Genomic DNA, 21,892 nt, shown 5'->3' with positions numbered 1-21,892 from the left:
AAGCATTATGATTAAAATATGATTGGTCGATTGTCATTCAGATCTTGAAATGATAAAATATTATGCAGGTCCTTTTCTAGTTCTCTACAAAAATATGCAATAATTTAAAATATTATTAGGATGATCGATTTCTCTCTTGCCAACAATATAAAGCAGCTATAAATCCCCCTCTGAATACATAATTCCTGTTAACGCGCCGTGATTACGCCTATCCATTCCATTCCGATTGTAATCGATTAAATACATATCTCCCACCTGGATGCTTTTTCTGCGGAATATCGAACGGTGGGACATGGACAACATGTTGGGATTTCCGTTTCATGTTTGGCCGTCTGACTTTACTTAATTGCTGTGCATTCAAAAAATAATTTACAACGCCAGCGAGCCGCGTTTATATTTATATAGTTAATTTATTATTCGCTTTTAACACATTCTCGGTTTTTCATTTATTTGTTTTACATATATCGAATTAATTTGCATTGCATATAAAATTCATAAAAATCGGCTTAAGTCTTAAATTAATTTGGGTTCAGGTCGCGCACTGATTGCAGTTCGCATTGGGGTCGCTGAATCGTTAAGTTAAGCGAATCGCAGGGAAAAGGGGTTAAATCAACGCGACATTCGCCTAATTTGATTTACCATAACGCCGCACAGGGTCCCTTTAATGGAAAACGGAAAAATCGGATATTAACGCTGGGGGATCCCTCTGCATCTCATTAAAAATTATCAAATTAAGCCTTAAACCTTGACGTACATACCTTACTGCTGCAGCCACACAATGTTGCAATGTGGCCGATGCAATTTTAGTGACTTAATAAGGCTCGAATGGCCTCTTTCGTTAACTGGTTGTGGGGCACAGCGGGCTGTTAATGTGTAAACAACTGCCAACATATCAGAGAGCTGGGGGGCGGTGTAAAAAGGGGGCGTGGCCCGGCGGGCAGTCAGCCAGTCAGGCAAAAATAAAGTGGCCAGAAGCATGGCCCCGTTAAATGAGCAGTTAACATTGCCCGTTATGAACTTTAATATTAATAACCATTTATGCTTATGACAGACAATGAAAGCCGTGCGCAAATTTACTTGCCGCAGCCGCAAAAACCCCCTTTCCCCCCGGAAAACCACCACATTTTCCCATCCCCATGGCTCGTTTCTGTTTTCGCTGTTCAACTACGGCCCTAAAATGCTTAGGGCTGGTGTTCGGTGGTTCAGTGGGCGGTTGGGCGGTTGGGCGGTTGGTCGCTGCACTATGCATTTAAAAATGCTGCAAGTGTGCCAGTTAATATGCAGACCGACACGGGTCTTCATTACAGCCCGCAAACACAGACAGGGACAAACACATTCACACACACACACGGAATTGCAGGGACAGCGTCAACAAAATAAACAAAAATGTAAAGCAATTAAAAGCAGCCCAGCAGAATACAACGGAATATCCCACATAAAACATGAGCAAAAGCATGATTTTGACTTTTTTGCTTGCTTACTTTCTATTACTCCGTCCCTGACTCTCGCAATTTTGGTAACTCTAGTCTCCAGAAGAAGATATACCCATTCTTTGGGACTTCATTCTAAGGTATCACTAAGAATATGATAAAAAAGTGTATATTTGAAAGCCAGAAGTGACAAAAATTAGGATTAAACATTTTAAACATTTTTCAAAATTCCCAAAAATCTAATAAAACGAGAAATACTGAGTAATAGGTAAATTTCACTATTAACCAATTTATTATTAAAGTGAATTAATTTTTTAATTATTAAAGTTTTCAAATATGAACGATCATATTCTCTCGCTACTAATCTTAAGTACCAATACACCCCTTTTATAGACCGCCATTTTTGGTCATCGAAATGGCTGCTGGACTGCCTGCTGAGGGCTACAAGTGGTCATTGGCTGGCTCCTGGCGCTCTTTCGGACCGGATTTTAGTTGGATCCGAAATGAATTTTTTTGCTTTTGAGGTTAAAGGGCAGCAATTGTGCAGCTAGGCGTCGGCGAACACACATCGAGTGGCAGGGCAGCTAAATATTTACAAGCTCAACGAAAACATCCGCAAACAAAAAGCGCAGACACGCAGATGGAGAATGCGAAGTTTTATGAAAATGGCCATCGCACACATATACGAGTATGTACCCCACATGTGGTGGAGTAATTGTTATGCCAAAGTCCCGCTCACAATTTATTTTTGTTAATCAGCAAACGCCCACTTCAGCCGGCCACGCCCACCGCCCAGGCAACAGAGAACCACGCGTGGCAAGTGGCAACAATTCGACAATTATGTGGCATTTCCATTGCTGCCCCTTGCTGTTCGTTTTTATTTTAATTAAAAAGTCCCCTGCCAGGATGCAAAAAGCGAACAGGTTCGCGGATTCCCACACCTGCAGGCAAACGGAAGCCCCCTGTTCCCCTCTTCCTTCCACGGGTTAGAATTTTTGATATTTATGGGCAGTGGCCAGTGGTCGGTGCAAAGTTACACCCCGATAAGCATCTGCACCACCCAAAACCCACCAGTCCCCCAATCCACCGGCCATTGCAGCTGTTGTGGCTCAGATTTTCGGTGCGTTGCGACGGTTTGGTTCGCAATTATGCAAATCGAAAGATCGCCACACAGCGATATCCTAAAATTCCATGCATTTACAATTTTCTAATCAATGGAATTTTAATTTTAATTTCCAAGGCCCCGTCGTCCGTGGTTGCGATGTATCTTTCGGGTCTGGATATTATTTGCTACTAAAATGCTGTTTCAAGGGTAATCGCCGGACAGTCCAGTTGGGTTTTCGATTAAAACACCCGATGTTTCAATTAATTCAATCCCAGTGTGAAATGTGTCACTCACATGTCGCCCACCGAATCGCTTTGTTGCCTATTTACAGGCGCCGTGAATGCGAATGCAAATGTGAGTGTGACGGCGACTGTGAATGCAATTCATATTCATTTTAATTTAATCAGGCTCTTGCGACATCGCTCAACCGTAATTAAGTTTCTTTTGGCGGGGCCAGAAGCTCGGCGAGCGTGAGAGAATAAAAAAGCAAAAATACCCTGGTATAATGGGGGAGAAATTGAATAAATCAGATAGATATGTGTGCACCATATTTTACAGACACCGAACCCCGGAAGCCCCGAAACCCCAACGGGCCAGCTCATGGCGACTAATGCAATAAAAGATGGCCACAGCACGTTTTTTAATATTTAATTAAATAAATAATTTCCATTTGCCGTTTGCCCGTTGCCCGTTGCGTTCCAAATATTCGAACGCACGAATTTAAATATGGAAATACTTTGCACGCAGGCGGTTGCATTTCGCATTTTCGCATTTCCGCTGGGCGACTCGTCAAAGTTTCCACGCCGAGCTGCACACACACACATGAATCAGGGGGTTTTTGGCAAAAAGTTTTCCCTCGGAGTAATTAGAAGACTTAGTCCCCTGCCAGGCGGTCTTTGGCTGACTGCTTAAAATGCTCTTTTGGCGTTAAATTTATGACAACCGCACATGTTGTTTGCCAGCTAGAAACAATAACAATAACAGCCCGCCGGGCGACAGCCGAAGGCGTGCAGCAACAAAGGCCACCAAAAAGGGGTGGGCGGGGAGGGGACAGATCGCAGCGGGGGGGTGGCGCTGCAAAATGCTCGTTAGAAAGTTTCTAAGGTTGCGGCCGCACACGGAACAGCTGCGCCGCCAAAAGGGAAGGATTCTCCAAATTGTTGCACGCTTTCCTTCGCTTTGGGGCGGTCACATTGTTGCTAAGCTATACACACACTCTGTACAGAATGTTTCTCTTGCTGGCTGATAAGCTACACGGTAAGAAAAGAACGGCAGAATATATATTGAGAAAAAAATTGCTGGCACAAATACGAGTTTCTAATAGCCAAAGTAGTCGAAAATTTACAAAATTAATTATATTTTTTGAAATATATTTCGAAAAGAGATTCAAAGTAATTAAAATATTATAAAGCCGTTTTAAAATATTGGAATATAGAATTTAATATGTATGATTTTTAAGACGTTTGAGTTATAATGGCTTCTAAAAGTATGCAGCCCAGAAAGTAAAGAATATATTCGGATCTAAGATTTCGTCGCATACCTTACACCTCAATTTTAAAATGAACTTTTAGTACAAATTAAATACATACAAAAATAAAAATTTTTAGTCGTTTATTTATTTTTTTTGGCAAGTGCTCTTGGACTCGAACGCATACCCAAACTCATACGCCGTGTGGTGCACTGACGTGACCTCCACTTGGGCGGCAAGTGCTCGAGTGGGCGTGGCAGCGAAATTTTCGCTCCAAAGTGAATTTATTGTTTTGGCCATTACCACTTAGCCGGTCCCGAAACTTGGCCCAAAGAGTCGTTTATTCTGATGCAAGACGAGAACTTAAACAACCCGGCTGCCAAGGATGCAAATTGAAAGGCGATAGCTGAATGAAGCGAAGCTTTAAGGGCTGAAGCCCCGTGTTTACCCAAGGTAAATTGCACTCGATAATGAGTGCTTCACATTAATTAAATAACCAATAGATCGGTCTGGGCTTCCCATTGCAAATTATGCGGGCGCCAAGGGGAAAATCGAAGCAGAAGCAGAAGCACACTTGTCGCGGTTTTCGCAGCGATTTCTTTTGCCCGCGACAGCGAAATTAATTGCATTGCAGGCAGCGCTTCACGTGGAGGAGCACTTGTTACGGTTGCCATTAGCGGTGCCATCAGCGACCCTCGAAATCGCTGTAATTTCCAATAGATAATGAAATGCAATTAGAAAATGTGTGCTGGCTGAGCCGCTGTGCCACAAGATTCCGTGCAGAATGCAACAATAACAGCAATTTAAACACGCTTTCCCGAGCTACGAGCTGCCGAGCAGGCGGCTGCATAATGGCGCATAGAAGTTTGTAATTAAAGTTTGCCGACTCTGTCAGGTGACGACACCACGGGATATGGCCGTTTATTCCGACCATTCCGGGCTCACAATGCTGCACCAGGAGCAAAAGCAAAAGCAGCAGCGGCAGCGGCATCAAATCAATTTCCGCATCGCACTCGCAACCGGACCCGGATCCTCGGCACTCCGGCTCGGACTGGTTCTTCGGCCGGGCTTTTGTCCGGGCCATCAACAAAGCAGAAAATAAAATTCAATTAACGCGCTTAAATTAAACTGCCACTTCCTGTTTTGATGACATTTTCATAGCAGCCTCCGCGGGTGGCTATTCTGCTGCGATAAGAATGCGGTTGGTGCAACTGGAGCCCGGAAGCCCGGAAACCAGGGGCCCGAGTCCCGAAGCCAGGAGCCTGTTGCTGGCGTGGCTCTCGTCTCCTTTGGCTCCTCGCATCAATATTAAATGGTAAACGACCGGCATAATGGCTGTCCAACTGCGGCTGTCATTATGGTTCGGCCGGGACAGGTTCCGCGCCTGCTCCCGATGACAAATAAAGCTCATTACGCGCTTGTCCGGCATCCTTCACTTCGCTCCTGATTGACCTGCATCTGCGGGTGGCGTCACTGCAGCCAGTTCATAAATGGCCCTACACTGCGAAAAATGTTGGGGGCTTAAAGGGGAATAGGAAAATTTGATAATATTAAGATAAATATCAATTTACCACTTTGTTCTTTGAAATAATTTATAAAGGTGTCTAAAAGTAGGCAATGCAAAAATTTTTTGTATTCAATATATTTATTGTTGCATACTTTTAGACACCAGCATATTAATTTGATTTTGATCTTTAAGAATTAGTCGAATTAAGAGCGCCTTCTACTTATGGGATATTTTTCTATTGAGGCTACAGATTGGCTATTTATTTTCCGTGTGACTTCAAGACACGTATCTATCAGTGAAACCCCCCGATTCCCAGACTGCCCCCGGGGTTCATTATCGAGCAGCGCAACTCTGACGCCAAATGACACAAAGTCAGTGAAGCGTTCAGGAGTGATTAAATTAGAACTCAACTTGGCCAAGTTGAACTCCTCGCTGCAGTTCACCGAGGGCAGCAGCAGCAGCATCTCTGGACAAACTTCTTTGCATCTTCAACTCGGGCCTTTTGTGCCCGACCCGTCAGCCATTCAATTCCTTTGCCGGGTTCATTTCTTTGCGCGATAAGCAACTTTGGCCAAGCAAACTGGCGTTTAATTTAATTAGTAAGGAAAACAGGAGGCAGGGGCACAAGCGAGCCGGCTGATAAGAGGATGCTGTTGATTGGGAGACGCTGGAGCGGAGCTCAAAGCAAACGGAAAGCGGATTTGTAGCAGCAGTTCTGATGGAGGTCCTTTGCAGGATCCCGTGGATCCTGTAGCTCGCAGGGACAGCAGCGGTACATCAGCGAGGCCGGCTTAGTTTGGACAACCTGCTGGGGCAAATCTACGCTGGGAGTGACAGGAGGTATGCGAATGGGCTGCAGCCCGGAAGATTCATTGATGGAGGCTGTAGAAGGAGGATGCCAGGATGCGGCGGAGCTGTGGCTGCTGTCCGTTCTCGATTCCTCATCCTCATCCTTGTTCTCGTCACCGCCCCCGGCATTCGGCTTAACTCCTTCCTGCTGTAAATCATTCGTCGAGAGTGAAGGATGCTCCGCATTCGCGTCATGCATGGCATGCATTGTTGTCCTTTGAGGGGGCGTGGCAGCCTCTGTCACTGGCGATGTCCTCGCCGGGATTTCGCTGGAGTCATCCAGTGTGACACTGCTTCGCAGCAGGGTGGCGGCATTCGAGGGGGAGAGGTTGTCCGTAGAGTAGGCACAGCCCTCCAGCAACTTGGTTAGGAACTTGTTCGTCGGCAGCACAGGTCTGCGCTTTCGCCAGGTGGCCGCCTCCTGCCGATCCGTTATCCTGCTCTGCACCACCGGCCGTGTTATCCCGGCGAAGAGCTTCTGCCGCAGCTTATCCTCCGAGCGGCACATCTCGAAGGCGTTGGCGATGGTCAGGAAAATCTGCTCCGCCAACAGAGCCCGGCGGGGCGTGTAGAAGTCCCGGCAGACAGGACAACGCTCGGAGCGGATGCGACAGTCCACGCAGAGCAGGTGTCCATTTTGGCACTGCATCGCCGGCGGGGAGATGGTCACCCCGCAGACAGGACACTCGACGAGGCGCAGGATGCTCTCCAGGACGAGCGACAGGCGTCGCAGACTCGTGGGCATGGGGGCGCAGCAGATGCTCTGTGGATTTCCAGAAAAAATATGTTTATTTAATTTTAGAGAGATTTTTGCTTCAGAAATGAGATACTTTTGGTTTTAGTTAAATTTTAATAATGTTAATTTATAAATGTTTTTATCACTCACATTATTATCACAGTCCTTATCACACTCACTGTTCCAGCAGAGAATTGTGACGCAATCCTTTTGGCTTTTGACCATTTTGGCAATTTCAGCAACTCTAAGACCCAAAACATCGTGGCCATTAACCTGAAAATATATAGGCTTCACTGTTTTAAGGGGAATATCTGGTGATGGAGAACATAACTTAAATATAGAGTATTCTAAGAAATACCTGCAATACCCAAAGCATATCAGGTATCTAAATATTTAAACTCAGACAAGCTATAGAAAAAGCAAATAAATAAAGAAAAATATGGCCAACACATTTTCTAACAGTAGATGTTAACTCACTGTCAACCGGCACTGTTAACCCAATGAGCTGCTATCTGATAACTCGCTCGCCTTTGCTTGTTTTAAATATCTAAATATTTACTTTGCGCTAATTAATCTTTGTCAGTTAGTGCAGTCGTTAAACGTTCGAGTTGTGTCATTAGTTTTAGGCCCGTCTAGGGCGGGTTTTGCATTCGCCAGCTGTTTCAGGTGCCCAGTGCCTCCTCACCTCACCATTCCCCCCTCCGCCAGTAAAAGTGCTGAATAGAGCCGATGAGAAGCAATTAAATTTTACTGCATTGCTATTTTAAGCTAGCAATATCCACGAAGAACAACAAAAACAGCTACAATAGCGACTGCAAAGTCCAGGCCTTAGGAATACAGTCCAACTTCCATAGGTATAACTTCAGTTCCAGTCTGCTTTGGCTCAAACTTTGTAGAAATTAAATGACTATATCGCAATCTATTTAGTAGAAAAATTTTTCTAAAAAAATTCTAATGAAATTATTTAAAACAGAAATTGAAATCAATGGTAATTCAAATTTAAATGAAATTCTGATTAAAACTGATTAAACTAGTTTAACTAAATTACAAATTATTTATTAAATACTGAAAAAAGCAGTTATTTAAATGATTAAATTAGTGGAGAACCTAAGAAACGATCACTTAAAACAGTTTATTCAGGTAAAATCTTTTCAATATGTGGGATTGCTATAGTTCTAGAACTATAGTTCTTTATTAGCAAATGACCTATTTTATTCGTAGTCCCCATGCCAAGCCCATTTCTTTGCACTTGCCAGAATAGAAACAACGGCGGACAGTTTTCGGTGGCAACTACGTGTGGCACAGTACTCTTTACTCACCTCCAGAACACAATCGCCGGGTTTAAGGCCGCAGAGTGCGGCAGGTGTGCCGGCAGCCACTTCGCATACCTGTCAGTTTGGGGAATATGGCATTAAGAGGGGGCGGGATCTACGATGGCTGGCTGGATATTGTTACCCATGGATAGGGGTCCCACTTGCTGCGGGTCAGCTGGAAACCGTAATTCTCCATGGCAGGAGCAGCCCGCGGGATCCTCAGCAGGCGAACGGAGGAGCCCAAGTCGTTCTCCGCGCCATTTTCAGTGGGCGGGGCCTGAAATCCTCCCGACGATTTCCTCATCTCTGGCTGGAAAACTCACTCGCGCAGTTGGCCAAGACGATTCGAACCGAAATAAAACGCGACTGGCGAGCGACGTGTTCAACGTGCGCTCTCAGTTGGCAAACTGTTTTTCGTGTGTGTTTTTTTTCATTTTCGAGCCAGCTGGCTATATGTGGGCCGCCAGAAAAGTTGCCGAGCGGCGACGCAATCGGCTACGACAAACATTTTGGCCTCAGCTTTTGGCCAAGCTCTCAGCCAACATCTAACGGCTAACAGCTCCCAGCATCACCCATTTAACCCCTGCCCCTCGAACACTTTGTGTTGTAAGATCCGAAATCCGAGATCGGAGATCCGATGCTGACAGCCAGTTGAGATCATGGAAATTGGTCTTGTGAAGCTAAGTAAATATTTGAACTTTCGGCTGGCAGCGGCTGTTGGGTGCGCTACAAAGTGGCAGGTAAAAGCGATGTGACGCATTGATAAAACATGAATAAACAAATACATTTCTCGGCGATTAAGTCATAGCGAGACCTTTTTTAAGAGGTTTGTTTTGAAAGCGAGTCTGCTCGCCAGATTCTTTGAAAGTTTTATTGCAAGTTACGGTAATTCTTCGGAAGTGAAATCTAGAACATGGCAGAATTTCATTATTATGAAGGTTTTGCATTACAATATTTAACAAACATTTTATTATTTACAGCTGATTAAAAAAACAAGAGAGAACGCTATAGTCGGGTGCCCCGACTATCAAATACCCGTTACTCAGCTAAAGTGCGAAGGAGATAAAAACTTTGATCCGCCGTAACTTTTTAACGAATGGTCCGATTTAAAAAATTTCTTCTACATTTTTGATAAACACCATAAAACTGCATTTTTACTTTTCCGAAATATTGAAATTTTTAAAATTGTATATAAGCGATTGTGGGCGTTAGAGGGGGCGTGGCACCCTTTTGAAACTAACTTGCGTTGCGTAGGAACTCCTAGAATCTGCATGCAAAATGTCAATCTTCTAGCTGTTATAGTTTCCGAGATCTCAGCGTTCATACAGACAGACAGACGGACAGACGGACAGACAGACGGACAGACGGACATGGCTAGATCGACTCGGCTAGTGATTCTGATCAAGAATATATATAGTTTATAGGGTCGGAAACGCTTCCTTCTCCCTGTTACATACTTTTGCACGAATCTAGTATACCCTTTTACTCTACGGGTAACGGGTATAAATATTCTGTTTTATAATTTCTTTAGATTTATTAGCTGTATTTTCACTAAAAATAAACTTTACCAAATGCAAAAATGAAATACTAAATGTTTACACTACAAACTTGTAATCAGATAAAATAGCCATTAGCTGTAATGTACACGAAACTTAATAAGCTTAATTCCATTTTGTTGACTTTACAAGTTTCCCGACTTTGTAATTAAATTTGAAAATAAACAGCGCTATTTTTCAGCTTAATTGCAGTGCTAAATGGCAGTGCATTGTCAATTGGGTGGCGAGTGCCAAGTGGACCAAAATATTGTTATTTGAAATGCCGAAGAAATAAAAACAACAAACGTGGCGCTGCATGAAGGTGTCGGGTCGCGATAAACATAAACAATGGGGCCCTAAATAAATAATCGGGCCCAAAACCGACTCGTCCATTAACCCTAACAATGATAACCGATGGCAATTGGCAGCTGACAAATGGATTTGGCACGGCAGGGCCAGCAAACCATCGCAATCCAATTGACTTTCGCTTTTTTGCTGCCTATCGCCGGTTTAACTGCCATTGAGGCGGTAATTTCAGTTTGGCGCTCGGCCGAAAACATTGCCCAAATAGCATTGAAATTGGTAATTTCATTAAATTTTGCGCCCAGCAAAAGTGACCCTGGATGGCATTGTGGTGTGTGTGTGATTTCGTTTGGGCTTTTCAATTTGCCAGTTCAATTAGATTTTGCCGAATTTATGTGGCATCGAGTGGGCCACAGAAGCGTTCGGCAGCCAAAAGCCGTCAGCAGTGTCAAAATTACCAAGTACTTGGCCCGGCCAATAACATCAAAATTCATGTTTCCCAAAAGGTAATTGACTTTTATTAATCGGCCGGCAATTAGGCCGCCTGGCCCAAAGGCAAATGGCCAGATTCAAGTGCAAATCCGCCTCTCAAAATATTACTTATGGCCAATTGGGGTTTGAAAAACCGTTCAAAAGCTCGCAGCTGGTTCAAAGCTCTGCCAGAAGGGGGCGCCTCTGGTTTAAGCCATGTTTTATGAGGTCTGCTGGTCAGCTGTGAAGACAACGCGGCTCAGTTTCTTCGCAACTGGCAGTCGGTGAAGTGCGCAAGCGCCGCAAGTTCCGCAAGCAAACGCGAAGTGCGAAGCGCCGGCGCCAAATAAAGTGATTACGATACGATCGCCAACGCAGAGAGGAAAAAATCATCTAGCGTGGCCGAGAGTTGTGAAAATTGATTAACCAGCAAACATAAAAAACGGTGTGTAATTGTTAACAAAGCAGGCGATGGCTAATGGCCCAAATGACCTTATCCAACCGAAGCAAAGCAACTTCCAAGTTAAGTTAGCTTAGGTCAAGGTCCGGTTAAGACCGCTCATATCCAAAAAAAAGACCGAAAAACGCGGAAGTGTAACGCACAATTATAAACGCATTTGCTGGATACTCGCATAATTAAAGGCGGCAAACAAGTTTGCTTCTATTTCCTAGCTCCAAAGCAAACAAACGGGTCTAAATTGAATTAGAAACGCGCCAAGAGCAGCGCATAAATCATACGTATACGCAATGCTTGCGCAAATCTCACACTCACACACACTGTGCGAAAATGGAGGGGGAAAACAAAAAAGCAAATCACGTTCAATTCGGCAGTTTTACACGGCAATCCCAGAGTCTCAGCTCCCAGGCGGCTAATTGTAGAGCTGCAGCGTCAATGGCGCATGCGCAACTTTTTAGCCCGCTTTTGGGTTTCTGGGTCTCTGTCTCTGGCGCTTTTTTATTTGTTTATTTTTTCGGATTTCTTGATTTTTTCGCTTGCGGTTTCTTTCGTGTAATTGTGACGCAATTTTCGTGTGAGTTTGTTTTAGTCTCGGCTCGCCAGTTTTTTGCCAGTGACTCAATCTCGATACACTGAAAACGAAAACGAAAGCGGCGGTTGCAGTGTGCAAACTGCATTACCTTCGATCGTCAGTCAGTTGCAATTCACACGCGTGTAAGCTCAGTTCGCTTCCTCCAGAAGAGAGAAAAACCAACTAATAGCGTTAACTCTACGGTATAAACAATTAAATTTAGGCCCGAATTGGAGCGTTACCAGTGGCAGTCAGCCTGCATTTTGGGGTTTGCGTAATTGTTTGCCAAGTGTCGCGCTTCATTGAGTTGGGCCAACACATAAAAAAAGGAAACAATAGTCTGCTAAGGGTATTTACTGGGTGCAGCTTCAATACAGCTTGGGATAATAATTAAATCGAACCCTTAATTGCCCTTTCAAGGGATAATACATAATTTAATCGATGGCCAGCCAGCTTATTGTTTAATGATTTATTTACTTTTCGCCGTGCCCACTTCAATAAACCGACGTCATAGCGATTTCATGGCCAATGTCAGTAGAAGTGAAGTGAAGTGATTTGAACAAGTTTGCGGCACTCGAACTCGAACTCGTACTCGCAATCGTACTCACATCTGTATCCGCGTGCGTAGACAGCCGGAGAGGAAGCTATAAATTCTATACCATCTACTCCGCGAGTTTGGAGTGCCAGAAACATAATCAATTTCGCTGCGAGAATCTTCTTAGCTGACAGCCAAGCGAATCTGACGCAATTCATGGCTGCCACTTCGATTTCGAGTTGGCCAATGACAATGCCAGTGACTAAGCGTAAGAACAGCTGGGTTCTGGCCTCTACGGCTATTCCACATATATGTCTGTGAGTTCCGGGGCTTAATTGAGTTTCGCTAGTGCTTAAAACTTTTCAAGAAACCCTTTCCTTTTTATTCTTTATTTATTTCTGGCCCGGCCCCCGGAAAACTTTTGATTTATGTGAGCAAATTTTACGGCTGGCGGACGTGGCGTATGCGTAATTACGACCACTTGGCACCAAACTTTCTGGCTAATTAATTGGGCTTCGCCTCGAAGCTGCCGAAAGGTGAAAGAATCGCCCCGCCGAAAGGTGCAAATGAGTTGAGTGCTGAAAATCAGTGGATGCCCCAATCACACACACACACACTCGGTGGGGCATAATAAATGCGAGTGTGTACGTGATGGGCATGTCAACTAGTGTGTTTCGGGCTGTCTTGGCCCCCCGAGACAAACGCAATAAAACAGTTTGGCAACATATATGCCCAGGTAATTAGATGAGCAGGGGTGTGTGTGTGCGTCTGCCAGACGCCCCAAGTGTTGAAAATTGGCCAAATTTATGTTGGCCAAGGCAACGTGCGACCTTGTGGTTTGTGGTGACCAAGTGCCAGATTTAATTTGAACTCTCCTCCTTAACAACCATTACAGCCAAAATGCTTCAGTTGTGCACCATCTACGCCTGCGCGAACGGCACCCTGGGCCTGAATTTGAGTCGTGCCCCCTGGGATCCGTATCCCTGGGTCAGCGGGGTGCAGGCCAAGTCGAGTGCGGAAAGGGGCGGCGTGCGGATGGGAGACACCCTTCTAGAGCTCAACGGAGCCGATGTCCTGGGCCTGAGGATCAGTGAGTTGGCCAGTCGGCTGCAGGATCACTGGCAGAGCGGCGCCGAGGTCGTGACCCTGATGATGTGGCGTCAACAGGGGAACATGGACCAGAACGAGGATCCTGCCGAGGCATCTCATGCTGTGGTAAGTTGGCCTAATTAAGGCGGAGTGACTATATGGGCCATTGTCTTACCTGAGTGCGCCAGCAAGCGTTACGTAATACTGATTGGCTTAATCACTGCTACTGCTGTTGCTGCTGTTTTGGCCCGGTAATTAGTAATTAGTCGGTGAAGCAGCTTGGTCCGCTTGCTTTGTGGGCCTAAGCCCCAGAATTAAACCTCAATACAAGGTTGCTTTGCTTAAAAAACACAAGCAAGATTTGTCCGTAGCTAATAATACGTAATCGCAATTGACTGGCCATCAAATGCTGTTTACTTGAGCTTTATTGCGCAAATAGAAACTTAGTCGACTGCAGTTTATCTTAGGATGAACCTTCCATTCTTTGTTTAATTTAATTTTTGTATATATTTTCCCATTGTCATATTTATTTTTTTTTTCTAAAAGTTATGAAATCAATTTATTTTATGTGTTCACATCAATTGCAAATAAAGTTGGCCGAAAGCAATGAAAAGCCTTCAAGTCATAATCAAAATTAGATTTATTAAAATTGTATTAAAAATTAAAAAGTCACCGAATGACCTTGAACATTCAAGAAAACTCTGGTTCACTTCAAAGTTCCAGCAAATTGAGATCCTGAGGTGAGCCTTCAGGTGTTCAACCATGCAGGTGTCCACGTGTCGTTGTAAATTGTTTATCTGCCGTCCAAGAAGCTGTTTACTTTATTAAATGCAATTGAATCGAAATAATGCAATTTCCTTCTTGACACATTATGTGTACTTTATTACAATTCAATTGACCCAAATGTCCTCGCCGAGGACAGTCGAAATTTAAGGCCAGCCAGGACATTCGCACACACAAACACAGTATTTCGTGAATGTACAGGTGGCTAGCAGGGAAAGTCCATTTCAATCAATGCCGAGGGCTGTGAATCACAGAATGTGTGCCAGATTGACCCGTTAAACAGATTAAACTTGCAACCGCACTCGGCCATAGGACATTATGTGTCTTTCCCATGCAGGCGACCCTTTTCGGGGGCAGGGGTGAATCATTCAAACACGAGTCGATTTGATAATCGAATGCAGAATGCAGAACTGAATGGAAATCGGCTTAAATCGAAGCCTCACATAGCCACTGTGTCGTGAATTATTAACACCGCCTCACTGAATATGTGTGGCAAACACGCCGAAAATTTAAATATAATTAAGAGCAGGCGTCCGATTCAATTGATTGAATTTCCCGAAGTGCCGCTTAACCTTGAAGTGGTGTCCTTAAATTAACCAGCGCTCTTTCTGCCTTCTACTTGCAGCAGCACGGAATTAATCAACAATCGCTGCAAAAGTTTGCAACATGCCTGCAACATATTTCCCAATTACTGGAGTGTCCTGTGTGCCTTGAGGTAAGTGGAATATGGGGGATGCGGAATGCGGGATGTTTGAGTGGGTTGATGGGCTGATGGGATGCTGGGATGCTGGGCCATAAGGCCGCCTGCATGTGCATTGCATATCGATGAGCCCGGCTGGCTTTAGTTTTAGTTCGTCATTATCTAACTCAGCTGGGCTCGAACTCTCGACCCAACTCGGCCAAAACTTAGTTGGCCAGTTGGCCTCTTGTTTGCCTTTGTGGGCCGCTGCCGTCAATCTCACTTTGAGAAAAATATTGCCGGGAATATCATCTATGTAGGTCATATTATTATGGGATTTATTTTTAATTAAAAATAATAAATAATAATAAAAATATATATATATGTTGGTTTAGGAATTCTTTGCTTATAAAGTAAACCCCACAGTAACATCAGAGAAAATGTTACTGATTTAATGATGATAACTTTATTAGTTAAATATTATTATAAAAATAATATTAATTTAAATTCTATTAATAGTTGGTTTTTCATATTTGTTGATTATACTCTGTTAAATATATGTTGGCTTAAAAATTCTTTGCTTATATAGAAACTAATACAGAAAAGATACGGAATGTTTATAAAATTACTATTTTCAAACGGAATTTAATTAAATATTCTATTCTGTCAAGATGATTTCATTTAATCTTTGGCTTCTTCTAATTTATTTGTTATACTTATTTGATATTATCAAGACTTGTTCTCTGTGCAGTGGCAGTCCCATTGGCAGTACCAGTGCCATCCTCTTCCGGGCCTGCGTTGATTTTGCTGCGCAAGTTTGTTGCTAATCACTTGGCTGTATATAAAGTTTGTAACGTTGGGCTGCCGGTGATTGCGTGCCCCCGTGTCCCACGTCCACGTCCACATCCTAGTCCGCTCCTGGAATCCCCCCTCCTTTCTCCCAGGTACGGTAGCTTTGTTGACTCAATTACTCAAACGACGCACATGGCCCGCTCCGTTCCGATCCGGCCCTCCATGTTGCCAGTTAATAGCCGTCGGTTATGTTGCCAGGCCAAGTTTTTTATATTCGGCCGGCTGCTCGCCTGCTTTATTTTGTCCTATATTCGAGTAGGTTTTTGATAAATGTTTGCCCTGGCATGTGATTTGATTAGTTTTGCAAAATATATACATCCAGAGCGGGCCGTGTGATTGATTATGTCGTTTAAAAATCAAATATTGGCGATTAGTGTGTGTCGAGTGTGTGAGTGGATGGGCAGCTGGGCAGCGGAAGTCAGTGTGAATAATCGTGTCAATCGCCTGCGGGCCAGCTTCTGATTTTGCTGTTCTCTGTTTTCTGTTTTTGATGCCGTGCGATGCGATGTGATGTGATGTCCGAGGCCCAGAGCTCGTTGTGCATTTAAATTAAAGCTGTTGGCGAGGGCCGGGCTTTAAATTTATTTATGCCCAGCTTGTCAGCAAAAACATAAATTTAATTAATTAGACAAGATAAAGAGTGAGCAGAGTGGAGGAGACGGTGAGGGGGATTGCAATCCCTCCTTTGCTGGCCATTTAAAATGCAGAGTTATTTTCAAATGAAATTCTCGCCTGCAGCTCAGAGTGCTGGAGTGTCAGTGTGTAACCATAAATTAAGCATATGCGGGGAGTCAGGGGGGTGGCTGAGGCAAGGACATCCCGGAGATATCCTGGAGTGGACACGGCCACGCTGCAACGCCTTTCGGAGCCACAGAGCAGCTTGAACTCCACTTGCAGCTGCACTGAATAATTTGTTTATTAACCCGAAATCAGTTTATGCTGCTCCGTCCTGCGGCTGAGCGTTGCCAGGACGAGAGTCCTTCGCATTTGGTCATTATTACTATGGCACGAAGCCGGCATTAGATTGTATTATGATCGCACACATACATATGTTCTGCTGCCATCTCCTTCGTTATGCACATGTGTGTGCAAACACGCACACAAGTCCATTAAGTTATTAAGGGATTTTGTTTTGCTAGATTTTCAATAGTTTCCCTTGAATGCTAATCGCTTGCATTAGCCTGCATCCACTTGGATAAGGATTTGCCTCCGCTTCTCCTTGCTTGACATTAAATCGGGCTTGAAATTGTTTTTGTTCCATTTAAATATGCATAAATTTGCTGGCCATTTAATTTTCATAAATATTGCAAACAAACAGCTCAGCTCTCCATGGCTCTCGATGGCAATATGATTAATTCATTTTCGATCAGCCCGGCGGCGCTTTAGTTAATATAAACTATAGACTATAAATATGAACTGGCCTCCAAATCCAACGGAGCACTTCGAATCGAATCAATACTGCTCAAGATATTTTACAATATGCCCGAAAGCAGGCTACGACAATTTCGATTACTATGCGACAGATGCTGAAAAGTGGGCTAAAACCAAAACTAAAACTACTCGGCTTTGGCCATTTCCGCCGCCACTTCCACATTTCCACACTTCCCCACTTCCACATGCCCATTTTGTTTTCGCTCAGCTGCATTTAATTGATTTCTATCACTAATTGAAGTCTTTGTTTATGCATGCTGGGGTATTAAAATTAAAAGCATTTGCTCATGCCATTTAAGCCAATTAAAAACAATAAAAGACGAATAACATTAAAAATATCTGCCATGGCACACGTGCACGTTCCTTAAATCCCTTTAATCGGTTTTGTATTTTATTTGGCTGGCATGTTAGAAAGTTAGGGCACTTTTTACCCATAAAAGTGTGTATTTCCATAAAAAAAAATCATATCATATTAAGTTCAAAAAAATATCTATAATACCGCTACTGATTATGATATGCTTTTTTACGTTAATGGGGCTCCATTTATAACTTTTTCTTTCCGTGCACGTGTGTTCTCTATCTTTACGTTTTTATCTGGTCGGATTGCAATCGAATCGCTTTACATTTGTAATACTTCGATTGCAGTTTTGCCAAATCGTAGCAAAAAGTATGAGAGCTGCTATACAAAAATTGTTTCTTTATTCAGCTCGTAGCAAATTTATGTTCGCCAGCATATTTACAACAGTTTTTGGCTGAATACACGCACAGACAGGCAGAGACAAAAAGCATTGGCCAAATATCGATACATATTCCCCAGTCCCTTAGTCTATTTTCAGTGTTCGTATTTCGGAACTGGTATATATGTTTTTTGCCCAATTCTGCATTTGTGTTTTTATGTTTTGTGCTTTTGTGAGGGGGACCGACTTCAAATGCGCAAAAGTATTTGGGTGCGCATCAAACACAGTTGTATTATTTTAAATCCGCTTGCAATATTTTCAATTTGATTTTCAATTTAAATGGAAAGCTTGCTGCGCACAGCGCTGCCAATATAATACATACATTTTTCATGTCGATTCGAGCCAGAGCAATCGAAGCTGCAGTTGTTGGACTTAAGGAGACCTTGGTCTGCAGGTTCCGGGGGCGAAACAAGGGGCAAATGTGGGCAATAATCAAATTTAGTTTCCGTTTGTGCATTACGAACGACGATATGCAGACTAGAATTGGTTTTAGTTTAAATGCGATTGGCAAAACAATAATGAAGCAATCAGGGGGCTTGGGTTCGATGGCCATGTTATATATGTATAATTAAATGATATAATTTCCCCTCTGAATAATTACACACAACCCTCTTTCTTTTCTCCTTTGACTCAAAATCAGGTCATCAAACCACCTGGCTGGCAGTGCTGCAATGGACACGTGCTCTGCAATAATTGCCGCAGTCGTTCCGTAAAGTGTCCGGTGTGCCGCGTTCCTTTGGGGCCGAGGGGCCGCTGCCTGCTGTCGGACAAGTTGTTCACCCTGCTGGCGGAGAGCTTTCCCTGCGACGGGAGGGGCGGTAAGTGCCGACTGGTTTCGAAGGACATGTATTCGCGACTTTTATCTATTTAATCTGCGCAAAACGATACCCGAATTAGCCCTGTCATTAGGCAACAGCTGTCTGTTTCTGACAGCTTCTGGGAATTCTCTTGAATTGGGAAGGCATAGGTGGCTGTCTTGTCCCATCACTTAAATTCAAGCTATTTAATTTTCTTTAACCTTTAAAATTTTATAGAACTTTATTCAGCATTTAAATGTAATTTCTAAATATTTTTTACTTTTTGATCAACACGAGTAGGATATTTTTATAATTTTAATTATAGCCCAGTTTCTAATGAAGAGATATGATCTTTAAGGTGCAAACCCCCCTACAAATAGGTTTTGACCACGCCCTGCCTTAATATATCCTGCGGCAACATCCTGCCGGGCCCGAGTCCTCATTTAGGTGGGCCAAAAACTTTTCCTCGACGGCAAGTGTCAATGTTTCACTTAAATCTCAACCGAGAGTCGGCGTAAATGAAAGAAAGATGTGACGAGAAAGCGGAGCCGAGTCAAGAGTGCTTGAAATTGAGCGCAATGGCTCATCTTCGCTTGTTGTTCTTTTTATAGCATAATTATGTAACATAAATTGCTAAAGTTTTTCGCGCTTTGCCCCGCTGCCCCATCGCCATCTTGCTGGCATTGCGTTACGTTCGTTGTTGTTTTTCCTTTTCGCTGGGGCGGCTTCGTTTAAAGTTTAGCCGCCCTTGTTGCCATTTTCAATCTGTGTCCGCCAACTTAACTTCGAGTGAAGTTTACAGCGGAGGTAACAAGCAGCAGCAGCAACAGCAACAGCAAAAGCAACTGAATTTTCCGCCGTTGTCTGCATTTGTTTTTACTTGTTGGTCCTCATTTTTTGCCACTTTTCCCCAGGACCCCGAGTCCTTTGCTTTGTTTTCCCCAGCTTATGCTGTGCTTAGTGCGTTTTTATTGCTTCTACATTAAGTGTGCATTCTTTATGTTCTGCCGAGATTCGCCCATAGCTCATATTTATATAGATATAGTTGTAGGATATTTATTTACTGTTTTTTTGCCCCATTTTCATTTGCCACTTGAACTTTCTGAGTCAAGAGTTGGGCGAACAAACCGTAACGAGCGCAAATGGACAATTGCAGCGGCAGGAAAACTTGGACTAGATATCCCGGCTGTATTTATTGTATTTACCTTTCCGAATCCATCCCCCAGCGACCTTTTCTAATGGTTCTCTCTTCTTTCCAGGGAAAACCAACCAGGTGACTGCGGCCCAGGGCCACGAAAAACTGAGCAGCGTCAACAAGTGCACAAATGAATATCATAATCAACCGAAAATGGCGTTGGCCAAGTCGAGTTGCGGCAAGTCGAAGTGCGGCAAGCAAATCTCCAGGCAACTGCCCGTTTCGCTGGACCGAAAAGCCGAGGAAAATGCCACACGCCAAACATTTCCCACTGAAATCAGGAGGAAAAGCCTGAAGGAGGAGGAGGAGGCTGTCGTCCTGCAACGTTGCACGATGATAAAAGTGCAGCAGCACCAGGAGACTTCGGACGAGGACTTTTCGGCTGGAGGAGCAGGTCACAACAATATGCTCGTTAAACCAAAGTTAAAGTTGAGCAAGAAAAGTTGGCGGATTACAGGGCCAGATCAAGACGGATTGCGCTGCGATGAAGTTGCCACCATGAATAATGCCGGCCAGGTGGGCCACCAGCAGCAGGAGGAGCAGGAGATGTCAGCCAGCGAGTATCAAAATTATCATTGCCCCACTGGGAAATCATGCGGCCACAGTTACCAACTTGGTAGCCAGCCAGTGGCCAACAAATTGTCAACAGTCGCGATGCAGGATTCGCTAGGTGCATCCTTATCAGCGGGGAGCCATAAACAGGCGGAATCGGAGGCGGCGGGGTCAATAGGTCGGCGGGAATGGCAGCTGCTGCGCCACTTGAGCGGCGACCATCGGTTGGCAGTGCTGCAAATCTACGGCACGTTCGGCGAGCGGTTGCACGTCCGCCCCCAGCTGCCCCAGGAGGGCGTGGCCTGCCTGCGGCTGAGCGAGGAGTCCACCGCCAGCAGCACAACCATCAGGGTGCACACATTTTTCTTGGCTGTCATTGCAACCGGCGGAGAAGACGGCGACGACGAGCACGCCGTCTTCCTGTGGCACCTGGACCACCTGCCACAAGGACCCACTTTCGAGGCTGTCATCGAAACAGAGGGCATCCCCGGGTTCCTGGCACCTGCTCACTCGCTCCGACGCAGCTGGCCAGAGATTAGGGCATCCGGCCAGTTCCTCACCTGCCGCAATCTGGCGGCTTCGAGCTTCGAGGTGACCCTCAAATCCAGGTAGACCTCCCAAAGACTGGTTTCCACCCCCCCAAAGTATAGAAATAGAGTTAATTAGCAATAAGAACTTTAAGAACCCAAGACTACGAACTGATTGCTGGCTAAATGCAGCGATAGAGCGAACCAAAATGAAAATAAAAATAAAAAGAGTGAAATGTATGCTTTGTAAATTATATTTGCATTTTTTCAACGCGAACACGTATTTATACGAAAAATGCAAAACGCAATTTGGAAATGTGTTTAATTTGCAATATTTTTAATTAATAAAAACATTTAGAAATGTGCTGGCCTGGCAGTTTGAAAGTCGTGGCAGGTGAACGATGAAGTTGGGCCTTATGAACCGGCAGATGCCCTGTAAAAGATATCATGGTTTGTATTTATTTGTTTATTTTTATCAGGAAACCCTCTCTTTTGACACATAATCCTTGGGTTTTTTCTGTAGCATAAAAGCTTTGTGCCATTTTCAAGAGCATCTCAATTTCGTGAGTACTTCCTTGTGGTGGTGGAAAAATAATTCTGATATTTGTACTGAAAACTGAAAGCGGAAAACCGACAGCAGCGACGGTTTCGCTGGTAACTAGCGCCTGTCTGTTTGCTGCCTCCTGATAATTGACTTGCATGCAAATTAATGTTTTTTGCCCCCTGCGTGGGCGTAAATTGCTGCCCTGTCTGACAAACAGTAAACACGGTCAATGCAGCGGCGAGTCATTTTCATCAACGCCGCGCCATACATAAATCTCTGCGCCATCGATGTTTACCATATTTAAGGAAAAAATTCCAATTTGATACAACAAAAATCACAGCACTGTAACAACATGTGTGCGCGGCAAATAGAGCAAGTCGGTTTTATTATCCTTTTTTTCGCTTTCGATGTCCTGCCTTTCCACAC

At 44.1% G+C, this 21,892-nt stretch overlaps 2 protein-coding genes across 5 annotated transcripts; one reads left to right on the top strand and one right to left on the bottom strand.

Annotated features, from left to right (window-relative positions):
- Positions 1–5,778: 5,778 nt before the first annotated feature.
- LOC108061370 (uncharacterized) lies at positions 5,779–8,807 on the bottom strand. 2 transcript variants are annotated; one of them, XM_070216877.1, is made up of 4 exons: positions 8,551–8,807; positions 8,415–8,483; positions 7,246–7,383; positions 5,779–7,122 (listed from the first exon to the last, which is right to left on the bottom strand). In XM_070216877.1, exons 1-4 carry the CDS (start codon positions 8,710–8,712, stop codon positions 6,190–6,192), a joined length of 1,302 nt encoding a protein of 433 aa, XP_070072978.1. In that variant the 5' UTR covers positions 8,713–8,807; the 3' UTR covers positions 5,779–6,189. The 2 variants fall into 2 exon arrangements, with proteins under 2 accessions (XP_070072978.1, XP_017002978.2); XM_017147489.3 differs by having other exon boundaries at positions 5,780–7,122; positions 7,246–7,368.
- A 2,191-nt stretch (positions 8,808–10,998) lies between these two features.
- On the top strand, positions 10,999–21,200 carry LOC108061366 (uncharacterized). Of its 3 annotated transcripts, none has more exons than XM_070217669.1 (5): positions 10,999–11,162; positions 13,176–13,495; positions 14,778–14,867; positions 18,492–18,669; positions 19,908–21,200. In XM_070217669.1, the coding sequence occupies exons 2-5, from the start codon at positions 13,181–13,183 to the stop codon at positions 21,005–21,007; spliced, it is 1,683 nt and encodes a 560-aa protein (XP_070073770.1). In that variant the 5' UTR covers positions 10,999–11,162; positions 13,176–13,180; the 3' UTR covers positions 21,008–21,200. The 3 variants fall into 3 exon arrangements, with proteins under 3 accessions (XP_070073770.1, XP_017002974.2, XP_017002973.2); XM_017147485.3 differs by lacking the exon at positions 10,999–11,162 and adding an exon at positions 11,555–11,948; XM_017147484.3 differs by lacking the exon at positions 10,999–11,162 and adding an exon at positions 12,476–13,016.
- Positions 21,201–21,892: the final 692 nt, after the last annotated feature.

The sequence above is a fragment of the Drosophila takahashii genome, chromosome 3R, assembly GCF_030179915.1.
Source record: "Drosophila takahashii strain IR98-3 E-12201 chromosome 3R, DtakHiC1v2, whole genome shotgun sequence".
Lineage (NCBI taxonomy): Eukaryota > Metazoa > Arthropoda > Insecta > Diptera > Drosophilidae > Drosophila > Drosophila takahashii.
Note: the sequence above shows the minus strand (reverse complement) of the source record. Positions and strands in the feature narration are given on the sequence as shown.

Bases quoted from the DNA above. Each gene is read 5' to 3' on its own strand.
- LOC108061370 (XM_070216877.1), bottom strand. From the start codon at position 8,712: ATGAGGAAATCGTCGGGAGGATTTCAGGCCCCGCCCACTGAAAATGGC. The intron at 7,384-8,414 runs GTGAGTAAAGAG...AAAACAGTGAAG, and splicing joins CCGGCGATTGTGTTCTGGAG to CCTATATATTTTCAGGTTAA. The intron at 7,123-7,245 runs GTGAGTGATAAA...GGAAATCCACAG, and splicing joins ATAAGGACTGTGATAATAAT to AGCATCTGCTGCGCCCCCAT.
- LOC108061366 (XM_017147484.3), top strand. From the start codon at position 12,932: ATGGGCATGTCAACTAGTGTGTTTCGGGCTGTCTTGGCCCCCCGAGAC. The intron at 13,496-14,777 runs GTAAGTTGGCCT...TTCTACTTGCAG, and splicing joins CCGAGGCATCTCATGCTGTG to CAGCACGGAATTAATCAACA. The intron at 14,868-18,491 runs GTAAGTGGAATA...ACTCAAAATCAG, and splicing joins AGTGTCCTGTGTGCCTTGAG to GTCATCAAACCACCTGGCTG.